Source organism: Mirounga angustirostris, unplaced genomic scaffold (genome assembly GCF_029215605.1).
Source record: "Mirounga angustirostris isolate CCGP_5_RB_7025 unplaced genomic scaffold, mMirAng1.0.hap1 SCAF_10, whole genome shotgun sequence".
Classification (NCBI taxonomy): domain Eukaryota; kingdom Metazoa; phylum Chordata; class Mammalia; order Carnivora; family Phocidae; genus Mirounga; species Mirounga angustirostris.
In genome coordinates, this window is record NW_026991718.1 from 72,702,582 (window position 1) to 72,716,826 (window position 14,245).

At 49.8% G+C, this 14,245-nt stretch overlaps 1 protein-coding gene across 2 annotated transcripts in view; it reads right to left on the reverse strand.

Moving 5' to 3' along the window:
• EPAS1 (endothelial PAS domain protein 1) overlaps nt 1-14,245 on the reverse strand; it is an 82,675-nt gene that overhangs the window by 29,433 nt on the left and 38,997 nt on the right. For both annotated transcript variants that reach the window (XM_045885065.3, XM_045885066.3), the window contains exon 2: nt 6,762-6,952. In XM_045885065.3, coding sequence (XP_045741021.1) covers nt 6,762-6,952 — 191 coding nt within the window. The remainder of the gene's footprint in view (nt 1-6,761; nt 6,953-14,245) is intronic.

Genomic DNA, 14,245 nt, shown 5'->3' on the forward strand with positions numbered 1-14,245 from the left:
TATTTAACTCCAAATATACCTTTACTTAACAAAAACTTGAATTCATCCAGGACAAACAGCACGCCAAGTAGACCTCATTTAATTTATAGAACGAGGGGATCAGAGAATAATTTGTCCTTTATAAAAGTTAATATTTACTTAACTAAAAGGCACCTTCCAACTTGAGACTGTTCTAGGGAATGTAAAATGCAATTCGATTTCTGGGCCACTTGGCAAGGAAGGCAGGGATACTATGAAATGAGGTCCAAAGGCCTCTCTGCGAGGGCACTGGGTTTATTTGGTTCTCTTTTCCCTTGAGCCCCTAAATTTAAGCTCTGGGCTATATGCTGTTACTCCTCGAGAAGAACAAATCCAAATTAGGAGAGGTTTCTACCAAGGGGCTTCAGTGGCAGCACTGGGGACAAGCCACCTTCCGGACACAAGATCAGCAGATGTGCCAGAAAACAGAGGAACAGAGCAGGCCCATCCAGGGATGGGCTCGCCTTCAGAGCCAAGCGCTGGGCTACGGAGGGCAGTATCCTGGTGACTTCCCTCTGTTTTGCTAAAATGGTGGAACAAAGGAGGGAAATTCTTTCCTCTTCACACCCTAGCTAGCTTCTGGGAAGGGCGACCATCTAGGGATGGCCTTATACCACACACATACCCACATGTGATCCCCGCTTAGGGTTTCTGCCAACTAACTAGTCAGCTGAACAGATGATGACGAGCCCAAGTTCTAGGTGGGGGTGTGGCCACTGCCAATGTTGATGCTCCAGCTAACGGCCATATCTGAATAGGGGCTTTAGGAGAGATGGTGATGGAACTCAGTGCTTTCACAGTTGAGCGTGTACCAGCATCCCCTGCAGGGCTTGCTAAAGCAAGGATTTCAGGGCCTGGGGCTGCTACATAACTTGTGGGCCCCAGTGGGGAAATGTGGGGCCTCTTGCTGAAAAATTTAGCCAAGTCCAGGCCCCTCTGAGCATGGAGCCCTGTGGGACTGCATAGGTCACACACTCATGAAGCTGGCCTTGGATGAGCCCCCTTCCCCAGAGTCCCTGATTCGGTAGGTCTCAGGTGGGGGCCGAGAATCTGCTTCTCTAACAAGTTCCCAGGTGACGTGGACACTGCTAGGACCACAGGTTGAGGATCGCTGCCATAACTCAAGGTCCTAGGAGTGACCCTTAATGCTGGGAAAATCCAACTGTTTTGGCAGGTGGTGACCTATTTTGCGGATGGGTGAGGAGAGGTTTCCAGCACCATTAAATCACACCAGATAGGTGACCACCTTCTCTAGACAGCAAAGGCCAGCCTTGTGAGTTCTGGCCTAGTGAGAAGATTTTTTTTTCTCTTCAACTTCTTTGATCTCAGTGGCAACACTGACATCAAAATCTGGTGTAATCCCAAGACAACCCTATTTGGGTTAACTAGGCCCAGAGGAAATAGTTCTGCTTAAAATTTCCTGTTTTTAACAGTTCCAACCCAGCCAAACTGGTTTCCATCCGTGCCCAGTACACTTGATTCCAGGAGGTGGTGAATTGGCAAGAGCAGCCGGCCAGCCGGCCTCTGGGAGGAAGGGAGAGGGGCGCTCAGGGACCACGAATGGAAACAGAACATCTTGGAACTGAAGTCACAATGGCTGGAGGACCAGGAAGCCAGCGGGCCAGCCCCAAGGGACCCCTGGGACAACCTGGCCTCTTTCCTCTGTGGAACTATTCGCTCCTGCAGCACCTGCTTTTCCTCCTGGGGGATTCTGTAGGAACCCGGCCAGCTCACTGTCAGCTTGGGGCTGAGGGTGAAGACGGCAGGGCCGGAGGCAGACCCTCACCCTAGGGGCCAGGGGCGCATGCCTGTCACCCTCTGCTGAAGACTGCTCTGCGTCCTCTCCTGCTCTTTCTTGGGAGCATCAGATCTTCCCTACGACATCAGTGATCTCCGACTCAGTGTCAGGCACATAGAAGAGTCACCTAGTCACTATGCTGTTACTATACTCCTACTATGTGTCTGCCCTACGCTGGGCACAAGGCAGGAAATCAGTCAGGCCATCTGTCAACAAGGGTCCCTGTGTGCTCAGTCCCATCCTAGGGAGAATCAGGGATACTGAAGGGTGTAAGAGCCATCTTTTCATTCAAGGAATCTACAGACTGGTGGGGAAGACAAAGATAGACCACCATAAGACCATAAGGTTACACGACAATCCAGAAGAAACCTTTGGTGCTAAATAAAGAGGAGCCCACAGTAGGTGCTTGAGAAGCCTCCCGTGGGGTCTCTAAATCACCGTGGGCTCTAGGTCTCAGTTACTTGCTTCCCGGGACCCTTCAGGGTCTGACCCCCCTGAAGAGGGATCGGAATCAGAGGTGCTGTGCTAAGACCAAGCATGCTCAGCCTGGGGAGCACAACAAGATTCTTTAATGCTAAAAATAGCCCCAGTAAACAGGCTTTGATGACGACTCCCCACAGCCAGGATATGCGCGGGCTGAGGTTTCGGAGCACTTTTTCCGGAGCAGCGCTCATTTCCTTCAGGCAGCACCACCCATGTGGGGCGGGACCCCGTGGGCAGCAGGAGCCGGGCATCTGGGGTGAGCAGGCAGGGTGGCAGGGTGGCAGGGGAGACGCTCCAGACCAGGTCTCTGAGACCAGACTGTGAGAAGGCCCTGCTGGTCAGGATCAGTCTTTATTCCAGCAGAGGGTCATCATCCCTTTGTTTCCCCCTCTGACAAGTTCTTTGACGATTCTTAAAACCATGCTGATATGATCTTCCTGGTTCAGACACCACTTAGGTATCATTACAGAGGCTTTCTTTTTAAAACCGATTCCTCACTCCAGCTTTCCCAGGCCTGTAGACCCTCCACTACCATTACCTGGTAGTAGGCTTGGGCGACCCTCCCATCTTTGGCAGAAGGCACTGTGTTTTACCTGATCTTGCTGGCCTCCCAAAGGGCCTGGAAAGTCCACCATTAGAGACTCATTCCTTTGTTCTTTACGTAACTTATTATCCTATCTTACCTCTTGTATACCCTTTATAAAACTTGGCTACTCTGCACAGGGCTGGGGTCAGCAAACACCTGCTGATTGAAATCCAGACTTTTTTAAGTTAAGGGAGTGATCTGAACAAGGTCATTATCTCTGGAAGAGATTGTACATTAGCTGCTTTCAGTCGTTAACATCCTGGCATGAATTGGCTTCTCAGCTCCTCTCCAAAAAGGACCGAAAAAGGCGTTGATTTGGGAGGTGAGTGGGGCAAAGCATGAATGAATTGATTCATTCATGCCAATGCATCAATAATAAACCTGACATTTCTCTTTCGAAACCTTGCTACACAATGACCTCTAGCAATCGTGTAAAATCAATTTGATTTCACCACATCTGAGTGTGGGGAAGCCAAAAATCAATTTTGCAGTGAAAGACAAATTTTGCATATTTACTGCTGTCTAATGCCCTCTGAATGCAGAAGTGAGCCTCATTTGGTCATGGTTTGCGGCGCTCATCTTGAAAGAGGATTTAAGACAATCAAGCGGTATTTTCACTGATGTTCCCGTCAGAGTGTGTTCTGTTCTCTGCCCAGCGTGGAAGCTAATATCATAAAGCTATTGTTTCAGTTTGCTTCCTGTGATACGAATCTCAATCGGCTGCCCCGACTCCCAGCCTGAATTTCTCAGTGCTGAGATTTCCTCTCCAACATTCCCACACAGAACAGCCTACTGTGAAAATCAAAGGGAAGCATGTTACTAAGTAAAGAAGAAACTTTTCTAAAGCAAAACCTGGTCTTTTTTAGCCTTTTGAACTCTGAGGTATGCAACCAGCTATTTCCTATTTTAAAGTGAGCCAACCCTGGTGCTCACCTTTGTTAGAAATGCTTCAGTGATGAATCTGTGGTTTGTTTTGACTTGGAAAAACTTGGCTACTCTGCATTTTGATAGGCACTGCTGACCGGTGGGTAAAAAGACCGTATGAGTGTGGATTTCCACTGGGTTCCCGCTGACATCATTTCTCCAGAAGCCTATACTTAGTATAAATCAATTTGCTTGTTCATCATAACTTTTATTTCTAAGCTATCACTTACGGAGAGCCTCAGATGTGGCAGACAAGAGGAGAAGGGCTTTTCTAGCCACTTCTCCCCATCCTCAAATAGAACAGCAAGGCAAGTACTGGGATTGCCCTTGTGCAGACGAGAAAGTAAAGCTCAAAGGTGGTGAAGAGATGCTCACAAACTTGTAAAGAAGACTGTGCAACTGAGGTTCCAGGGTGGGTCGCTCTGCCCACAAGTCCTGTACTCCTTTCCACGGGAATCCACGTTTTGAAAAAGCAAAATGTGATTTAAGAAAGAAAAAAACCGACCCCATCTCACACGCAATTCCTGAAAATGATTTCCACAATTGGTCTAAAGAATGTGCGGCAGGACTGGAAGAGAAGGCAGAGAAAGGGGGCCTTGAAAAGCCATCCACCTCCTCCTCCTCCCCTGGATGATGCTTGTTTTATGAGAACGGCTCCGTCAAGGACACCAGGACCAGATGGCCAAATGTAGACACTTCTTATCCTTTTCTGTCATTTCGCTCCTGGACAGAGAGGACCAGAGCGGACAAGCTGAGGCTCTGGTCAGTCTGGGGCCAAGCCCCGCCAGAGGGCAGGCAGTTGGTGCCCACAACTTGCAACAGCTCCCAAGCAGGGGTGCGTGCTGTCTCGCTGTGGTCCTATTTCCCGGGGTGGGGCTGGCATGAGGCGAGCTCACGCCGGCACACAGGAAAGGCAGACGTGCTCAGGGGACCCAGCCTCTGATTCATGGCCCTCTCCAAGCCAACCTCTGAACCACTGAGAAGGATAATTATGTGGGGGAGAGCACGGAATCAACACCGCACACCAAGAGAAAGGATAGAGACAACTCATAGAATGTGTGAGGACCATCTCTGCACCCCGCTGCTCTGGGCTGGTCCCCAGGTGCCTCTGTTTAACTTTGATTCTCTTGCCAAGGAAGAACCCTTCTCTGTCCCCCACACTGAGCCCTCGTCAATGTCTTTGCCTGACCAGGTCTGCGGAATGCTCCTGCCCTCCCATGCCTGTCTTTCTCACAAACGCAGATTTGAGAGGACTTGCATTCCAGGTGCAGATTCACCACGTGCTAAGTGTGAGGCTTTGAGCCACCTTAACGTTTTTGTACCTCACTTCTCATCGTTCTCCAATGTTCTACAAGTCCAAATTCAATCAGAGAGACGTCCCGGGATGCATAAATTACTCCTTTTGGGGTCTCTGTTGGTGGAGGAATGGGCCTTGTGCTGGAAGGAAGCAATAATTCACCCAAAGGCATTCATGTCTAAGAGTAGAATTTCAAGTACCGTAACAGGGAAGTTGAAGAGATGCTTCTCAGTGTGGGGAAAGGGTCTCCGTCTATCCTCCACTGCAGACTCTGTATATGTAAAGATGATTCCAACACTACCAGACACTGCCCTCACCTGTCCAGAAAGAGAAGCCTCTTTAAAGAAGGAGGTACACATGTGCCCTCTGATGGTGTCTCCAGGTCACTGTTCCCTCCTTCAGTCGCATCTATGACAAAGCTGCCATTCCTTGGCATTGTTTCTTTGAAAGTATTTATAGAGAGTGTCTTTGCCCTTGGTTCTCCCCCTCCTGCCTGCTCAGTTCTGAGACTCCAGATTTGCAGTACAGGGTTAGCCCTCTGACCCTTGGACCCATTGAGTGGTCATCCTATTTTCTGAAAGTCTTTCTTTCCCCATATCCTTCCTGTGTTCCAGGGCCCAGAATAGCACACGCTGGTCCGGCCTCCCCGCTTCGCACTGGATTCCCTCTGCTCTGGGTTTCTTTCCCAGAATAGCCATTCATAACAGGATGGCAGAGTCAACCAGCTCCAAGGCACCAGGCTCACTCAGGAAAACTGAAAACCAACCACAAAAGAACCTTCCCCCTGCCTGCCTGCCTCCCTCGGGCTCCCCGGCTGGGGCGCCACACCTGCAGCATCTCTGCTACATGGGAGAGGCACTACCTGCCGCCCAGTTTCCTCATGAAACCACCAGACCAGACGGGACTGTCATATAGGATCTGAAACTGGAAAGCTCCCCAGGCTGCCTCTTTCTGGTCAGGACGAACAGGAAATGGTGTTCTGAGGACTGTGAACTCGGAGGGGAAAAAAAAAAGTTTTGTGAACTTGAGAGTCGCCATGCTACCAGGGAGGGTGAGAATTAGCTGGTTCTGTGGGGAGGCTGTTATCCGCCAAGGACTCTGCAGCGCGAAGGAGTATGGCCGGGTCAGGTGCGGTGCAGACTTCACCTCCTCTCGTTCTCACAGATGCCCTGTGCGGTAAGTGCTTTTAACCCCTTTTTACAGGCGAGAGACACCACATGATTTGCCTGGCATGCTGGCTAGTGAGAGGGAAAAGAGCGCACGGGCACACGGCTGCCCTTCTGGAGAAGGTAGCTGCAAGATAAGCACGAAAGTGCTTCCTAAAGATGCGCTCTGGAGTGGAGTGTGGGTCTGGCGGCTGGCCGGCCCAGTGGGAAGCTGGCAAAGGCGTCTCCTGCTCTCCGGGCCCTTGCTGCCCTCCTCAGCTTCTGGGTGCCCGTGCACTCCCTTGGTCCCATTCCTGCTCGGCGCCCCGTGGCCGTATTCATTGTAAGGGTCACTGCCGGAAAGGAGGGGTTCAGAACGAAGGAATGGAGCCCCAGTGGTGGCCTCCATGTGGGCGGAGGCTCAGCAGAGGCCTTCCCAGGGGCCTCCCCGCTCCCGCACCACGGGGGAGCTGCCGTCGGCACCAGCCCGGGGGAGGCTGCCAGGCTCACCTGAGGACAGGAGCTTGTGTGTGCGCAGGAAGCTGATGGCCAGCCTCATGATGGAGGCTTTGTCCAGGTGGGAGCTCACGCTGGGCGGCAGGGGCAGCTCGTGGGCCAGCTCGTAGAAGACCTCCGTCTCTTTGCTCCGCCGACACCTGGCGGCATCCCGGGACTTCTCCTTCCTCCTCTCCGAGCTACTCCTGAATTCAGAGAGGAGGGGTTAGTTCCTGAAATGTCACTGTCATCCCCTCACGCCCCTGGTCAGGACATCCCCAGGGCCCCAAACTGTGGTGCAGCTAGAGCCTCCCGCTGAGCGGATGCGGCTCACACCTGTCGTCCAAGCACACGAGGCCTCTGCCATACATGCGCAGCCCTGCGTTCGCGTGTGTTCATGCTTCTAACTGCCTCCCTCCTCTCACACACCTGTGTTGCCCACACCAGGGCTTTGAGCACAGACTTGCCGACTCATCACCTGGCAATACCTGCGACTTGGTCCTGGGTTATCTGAGGACTGGGATGAGGACCCCGGGATGGCGAGGGAAGCGTGAGGAGGCTGGGGCCCCGGGCGCAGGTGGCTATGTCAAAGGCCCTGGAGAACACGCTGAAGAACGGCTTCGAGGTCCCCTTTCTGGATAGAACGCACTTAGAAAACATGAAGCCCACAACTGGACCTCAGATCCCATTTTGTATCAGAGAGTGATCTCCACGGTAAAAACTGGAAATGCCATTAGAGCCCAAGCAGAAACAGCCAGCCAGACATCTGTCAGCCTGGTGTCCCAGAGCACACAGCTGGGAAGGGTTAAAAAGGAGTGAGCGCAAACACGTTTTCTCTCTCATCCTGTCAGCATAGGTTAGCAGCCTGTCTCACGCTCACTTTCCTGTTCTTCGCAGGACACAAGGAACGAGGACACACACCCAAACCTGCCTCTTGCAGGAAATCTTAAAGAAATCCTAAATCTTCTCATAAGATTAAGTCCTAACACAGGCAAGTTCAAAAGCCAGCCTGCCTGGATTGAAATTCTAACTTCTCCGCTTGCCAGCTCTGTACACGTCGACTGTTTAAACCGCTCAGACTCTCTTTTCTCATCTGTATAATGGTAATAATCATCCCACAGAGTTATTGTGAGGATTGGATATGATAATTTATGTAAAATCTTTAGCACAGGTTTATCCCAACTGTAAGCGGTCCATGTTAGCTAATACTAGTAACAAATCTGTCCCTGAAAAAAATGATCGTCAGAGTAAAAATGTTACCAGAGTATAGTATAACCTACTTTCATAGAAATATAGGTATTCTGCATAATACTTCTTATAGATTACATAGGAAAAAGTCTAGAAATAGAGTAAAATTAAAATATTATTCTTATAGCTATACATATATAGTGTTTACTGTATTCCAGGAGCTCTTTTAAGTACTACTACATTAGGTTCCTGAATTCTCACAACTGCCCTTGGAAGTAGTAGTATTGTTATCTCTAATTTACAGATGAGGAAAACAGATGCACAGAGGTGAGGTAATTCACCTGCACCCTTGGGCAGGTACGTGGGAAAGTGGCTTTACACCAGGCAGGTGGGTCCCAGAATCTAGGCTTTTATCCATTAGTGAGGCTAGGGGGGATTTTTTTTTTTTTTTTTTTTTAGTACTTGTCTGTATTTTCTTATGTTTCTATAAATAACCTGTATTTCTTATTTAATAAACAAGTTTTTTTTTTTAAGTATTTTTCAATAAACTGTCCAGTGCAGTTCGTGGTTCTCAAGACCTCCTCCAACCAGCTCCAGCTCGCTCCCTCTGTCCTCCCTTTTGAGATTTCCAAAGCCAGCCGAGGCTTCTCCTTCTGTTTGGTTTTGCAGCCTATTATCTGGCCAGAGATCGGTATTTTGGGATTCACGGAATGTTGACATGCCTCTCAAACCCCTCAAGATTTGGGCAGAGGCACTGTTTCACTTTACAACATGCTGCATTAAAAAAAAACAAAACAGAGCACCCAGCTCCTTGGATGGATTACGCATCATATATTCAGACTGTGGGAAGAATACCCAGCGGCTGTTGATGGGCAGGGAGAACCTTCAGAAAAATAGTAAAATGGGTGAAACTGTTTTTTCCTGTCCCCTCTCCCTTTGCTGTTTCCTTTCCCGAACTCCTGTTTCCTCCACTGCCCCCACGTCCATTCTCTGAACCCTCGCCCCCTACCCGTACCCCACCATCTGCACTCTCTCAGAGCCAGCCCTCAGGACCGGCTTGCTCCTACACCCCAGCTTGAACAGTAGTTTGTATAGGAGTCCCTCCCATTTGCATGTGAATCTTGACACCTGACCTTGGAGCAAAAGCAACTGTTCAAGCCTTGCAGATGTCCTGGCACAGGGAAGGAGGCTGGGAGGGGACAGGACACCAAAACTGTACACTTCACACCTGTCATGAGAGCAGGTAAGGGAGAGCCAGCGTCTTCAAGACGCTGGATTCCATTCTCTAGCACCAACCTGTGCTCCCCGACAAAAGCATCATCAACACATGACCAGTCGTTAGGGCATCTAGAGAAGCGATCCCAGGCAGAAGGGATCCCCAGCACAGGCTGCGACATGAATACCAATGTCTGCAGGCACACAGTTTCCCTTTGCTACTGCCCCTTCCTTGGAGTGCAAGAACAGACAAGGCAGAGAGGAAGAGCCAGGAGGGGAAAAATGCAGCCTGGAGTTGATGCTCTGTCTGGCAATAGCATTCGAGACTTGGGTCCTGCCATGTTCCCTCGACCACACAGTTTATTCATACCTACTTTTGTGCTTCAACACCGCACCAAGGACCCTACATATATGATATTATAATCCTAATGACAATATGGCAGGTGCTGAGTCCACATGTGGAAACAGAGGCTCAGACGTGAAGTGTGACTTGCCCAAGGTCACAAAATCAATGCCTGCTTGCCTTGGAGAGCATGCACAGTCAGTGAGCAGACACCTAGAAGTTCTGAGACACACGGGTGCTCCGTGTCTAATTCCATCTTCACAACCTGCATGTGAGATGGGCAAGACACGCATTGCTCTTGCCCCCATTCCACAGATCTGGAAACAGGCCAGACCAGGCTAAGTTACTCACCTAGGGCAATCCAGCTAATCAGTGGCAGAGCGAGGGCTAGAACCCATCACTTCCTAGGCTAATACTCTTTCCACTGCTTAACCCCAGGAGATAGCGGTGTTAGAAATAAAGAAACCGCAACATCTTAACATTTAGAAAGATTGAGAATTGCATGCAGCCTCTTGTTTTAAAAGCCATGAGCTCCATTTTAGCTACCTTGTTTTTATAGTTGCACTCTGGGGCTAGCATGACTTTAATTAGATTATCTAGTTAACCTTGACACAGCCCAGAGATATCTGTCTAATGTTGACTCCTGGAAGAACAAAAATGTGTAACACTGCTCTCATTTAATTAGCAACACTGAAGAACAAGCATAATTAACGCCAAGTGTGAAGGTAAGACGTTCCTAATTGATGCATACACAGCCTACTTCCTCACGCAGTTTACCTCGGATTGGGCCTCTTAGCAAGTGGAAAAGGAGGCTGGAAGTCAGGAGGACTGGTATTTTTAATATACTGGCCACAAGACTACCTAACCATGTTATCTGGGCTAGAGAATACATTCTCAGTGCCCCTATATCCTTGTATGTAAAATGGGAGAGACTCACATCTTATTTGTCAGGATCAAAGGAGATGAGTGTACAAGGGTTGGAAGTACTAGAAAACTCTCCACAGATGAAAACTATCATGACACCTGGCAAATCTGAGTGTCACATTCAGAGTTTGGCCATAACAGCTCTTCTTCATTGCCAAATCAATGCGGTCCCAGGGCTGGAGGTGTAACTGGGGTCAGGCTGATCTTGACGAGTTTGTGTTAGATTGCTGAACCTTCTCAGGTCAATGAGGCTTCATTTCCTAAAATACTTGCACTTTATTTTCTCTCTCTAGATAGGTCCTAGAACTACCTGCAACAGACCAGCATTTTTTTTTTTTTGACAATTCTAGACATGGCACTTTAGAATTCTCTGGTTTCTCGTAAAACAGTGGTTTATCTTAAGTTTTCGAAATCATCAGAAAAGACTCAAATTTATTTCTTATTCCAAATTGCTCTTTCTATGAAGTACTTGCTCCTGTCTTTCTTGGTGGCTCTCCTGCAACCACAGGGTGGTCCTGGGTGCACAATACTCGGTGTACGGGACACACAACATAAATGTAGCCCTGGCTAACGGTATCCTCCTGCAGACCCAGAGGCATTTACTGAACTCCGTGCTGGGCTTCATGCAACTGCACTGCAGATAAGGTGCACCCTGCTTGTGAGGAGCATGTGGTCTTGTTAGGGAGCCAACAACCTGAAACACCTCCTTTAACCACGGAAATACGTACGGGCAATAAACAGCGTACACGGTTAAGATAAGAAACGAGAGTCAGTCTGAGCAAGGTCACGGAAACCTACCCAGAGAGGCAGGATTTCAGCTGACCCCAGAAGGACACGGAACACCACCCTTACATCGCTTGAGGGTCAGAATCCACTTTCTCCCCCTATATGTGCTAGCTCATTTGTTTCTCATAACCCCAAGGGAGAGGAACTAGTATCCCCACTTAATAGATGAAGAGGTGGAGATTTAGAGAGATTCAGTTAACTTGATAAAAGACATTGTCTCCAACTGAATTCTTCCGGGTCCAAGATCAAAGATTTTCCCACAGGCAGCAAGGAAACTGCTGCCGATCGCACACCTCTAACTTGCTACATGCCGTCTTAGACACTTGCCCACAAATTGGATGCTCACAGACACCATGGGGAGGAGGGGAGGGTTAAGATTTGAAAAGGACACAGTGACATAAAGATTCTCTGTCCTTAAGGGAGCACCCACTCAGCTTGGAAAAAGACCTGGAGACTCAGCAGTAAGATTAAGAGGCACTGAGTTTGCATGGGGTGGGGGAGGAAGGAGGGGTCAGTGTTGTGGGCCTGAGAGGGATGCACCCTCCATCACTGCGGGGCTGGGGTGTGGAGAGAGGGATACGTTCGAGGTGACTCCCTGAAGGCTGCAGGTCCAGACTGTAGGAATGTTCCTCTCCACACTGCAGGTGGGGAACACATTTCTGTCCTTTTCTTTGACATGATAATACCTACAAGTTTATGCTTACCCTCCCCAAAGTGGAAACTCACACTCTGAAACATTTGATCCTAAGGGAAGCAACCACTTAAGGACCAGGCAGCTGGTCAGGAGAGAAAGCAAAACTGACCTCAAGCTCCCGTGGGTATATGCTACATCTCAGCCAGGAGAGACCTGTGTCCAGAGCTCTGTTATCTTATAAATGTCTTCTTCACTTCTGGGTCTTGGCTCCAGGCTTGGCTTAAGTCAATAATCGAACCATTATCAGCTCTTGATCAAGATGATCCTGGCTGCCGACTTCCAGGTGAACACAGCCTGGTGTGGGGGCTCCCAGGATGTCTCCAGCTGCACCAATGGGGCTGATTCCTTAATTAGCTATTCTCTCCTGACCTTCAGCAGGAGCAGGACTCCGTGCCTAATGCCTGTGGGCCACCAGGGTACCGTAACACTAGGCCTGTTAACCCTATAAGGTTAGCTGGCCTAGAAGCAGAATGGATTTCAGCCGGGAGGGAGAGAGACTGAAGCTAATTAAGCCAGCCTGAACCAGTCTATGGGTTGGTGGTGAAATTCTAAGCTTGTGCCAATTCGCAGGAGGGTGTGAGTGGAGGAAATGAAGGTCAAATGCCACAGGGAGGGGTCTCGTGACTCTTCCGTGAGGCTGTGTGCACAAGGGCTGCCCAAAGGGAGGAGCTTCGGGTCCCAGAGATCAGGAGGAACGGCTGGGCCCCCACACCCGGGGGTTGATAGCTGGCTGGATAATATCAGAGCAGAGCCAATGCGGGTGCTTCTCAATCCTGGCTGCTCGTACCCCTACCCCCAGAGTCTGATTTAATAGGGCTGGGGTGCAGCCGGGGCATCGGGGGTCTCCAAGCTTGCCATGTGATTCCCATGCGCACCCAGGGCTGGGACCCAGTACTGCAAAGCAGTCAGCTCAAAATGAAAAGGTTTGTTTTCTGTTCTTTGGTTTCGGTGGAAGGAAAAGGAAACTGGTATTTATGGGCACTGGGGCGAGGTGCATTTTCATGGACCATCTCATCTGATCCTCAGCTAAACTCGGTGGCAGCACTGGTCCTGTTTTGGTAAGGCAGGGATTCTCAGCTTCAATCTCCAGCGGAATCAGCTGGAGGGCTCCTATGCCCGTGATCACGTGTCTTCAGAGGCCTGACATCCGGGTCTGTTTCTGGAACTAACCGTTGCTCTAAGTATTTTGGGAGGCCTTTTAGAATGAATTTCAGAGCCACACAAGAAAATCAGTCATCACACTTCATAGAACACACTTCATTTTCAACCCCAAACAATATTATCGTGTTCGCCCACCTCCTTTAGTCACCAGACTTGGCTGTGGATGGATGTTGGTTGTTTGAAAGAATGAAATGTGCCCTCAGAGATAAGGCCTTGCCACAACTGAAGGTACTCCAAAGAATGGTCTTTGGCTCTACAGGCAATTCCAAAGGAGTGGCAAAAGTGCGTAGAACCGGGTGGTACTCTGGGGCCAACTCTCTGGGTGAATTCTGACGTTTATCCAAAGGCAGTGGTGATTAGCATATGAATCTATTATAGAGGGGAGTAAAGGCATCAATGTTAACCAGTCAAAATAGAAGAAATTCAGGAGGAATTGGGCAGATCAGACAGACCTCCACGAGGGGGAAAAAAAGCATCCATCTGCTTCTACATGCACACCTCTGGTGAGGAGCATAGGCTCTGCTCTGAAGGAGACCAAGCCCCACTGGGAGATAAGACATACTACAGACTAGTATATCAGCAGTCCTAAAAGAGGGGATACAAAGAGGGGGTGAGGGGTCGGGCAGCTACGACAGGAGTGGATGTCTCCACTCATCCCTTCCCTGAAGGAGGAATCCCGGAAAGTGTCTCATACCTCAGCCTCCCAACCTCGCCTCTGCTGGGGCCGAGCTCCTGCCTCCCTGACCCACTCAGACGGTCTGTATCCCCAGAGAGCGGGCCTGGACTGCATTCAGAGCTGACAGTAATGTCTGGGGCCCACCCAACATGGCCCTCTAATGGTCAATTCTGCTTGGGGCCCACTGGAGATGCTTATCTAGTGGGCTTCTGGGCTCCAGGCAGCCTCCGAGAAGAGCGCACACCCAATTACCAAGCAGCCCCATAGCTACAGCCCATGTGGGGCTCCAGATGACCCAGCTCCTTATATAATCTGAGGACAGGTGCAGTCCCCAGCCCAGCTGGGAAAAGCCAGGCGAGTATAAAGGAGTGACCGTGGTGAACTGGGGCCACGCTTAGCCTCACGGAGCCCAAGCCTTAGCAGGGTTTTCTTTATTCGACGTGTTAGGAGTAATACCACTTTGGAACTGTACCAATCACTACAGTTTATAAAGCACTTTATGAGCTAATCTG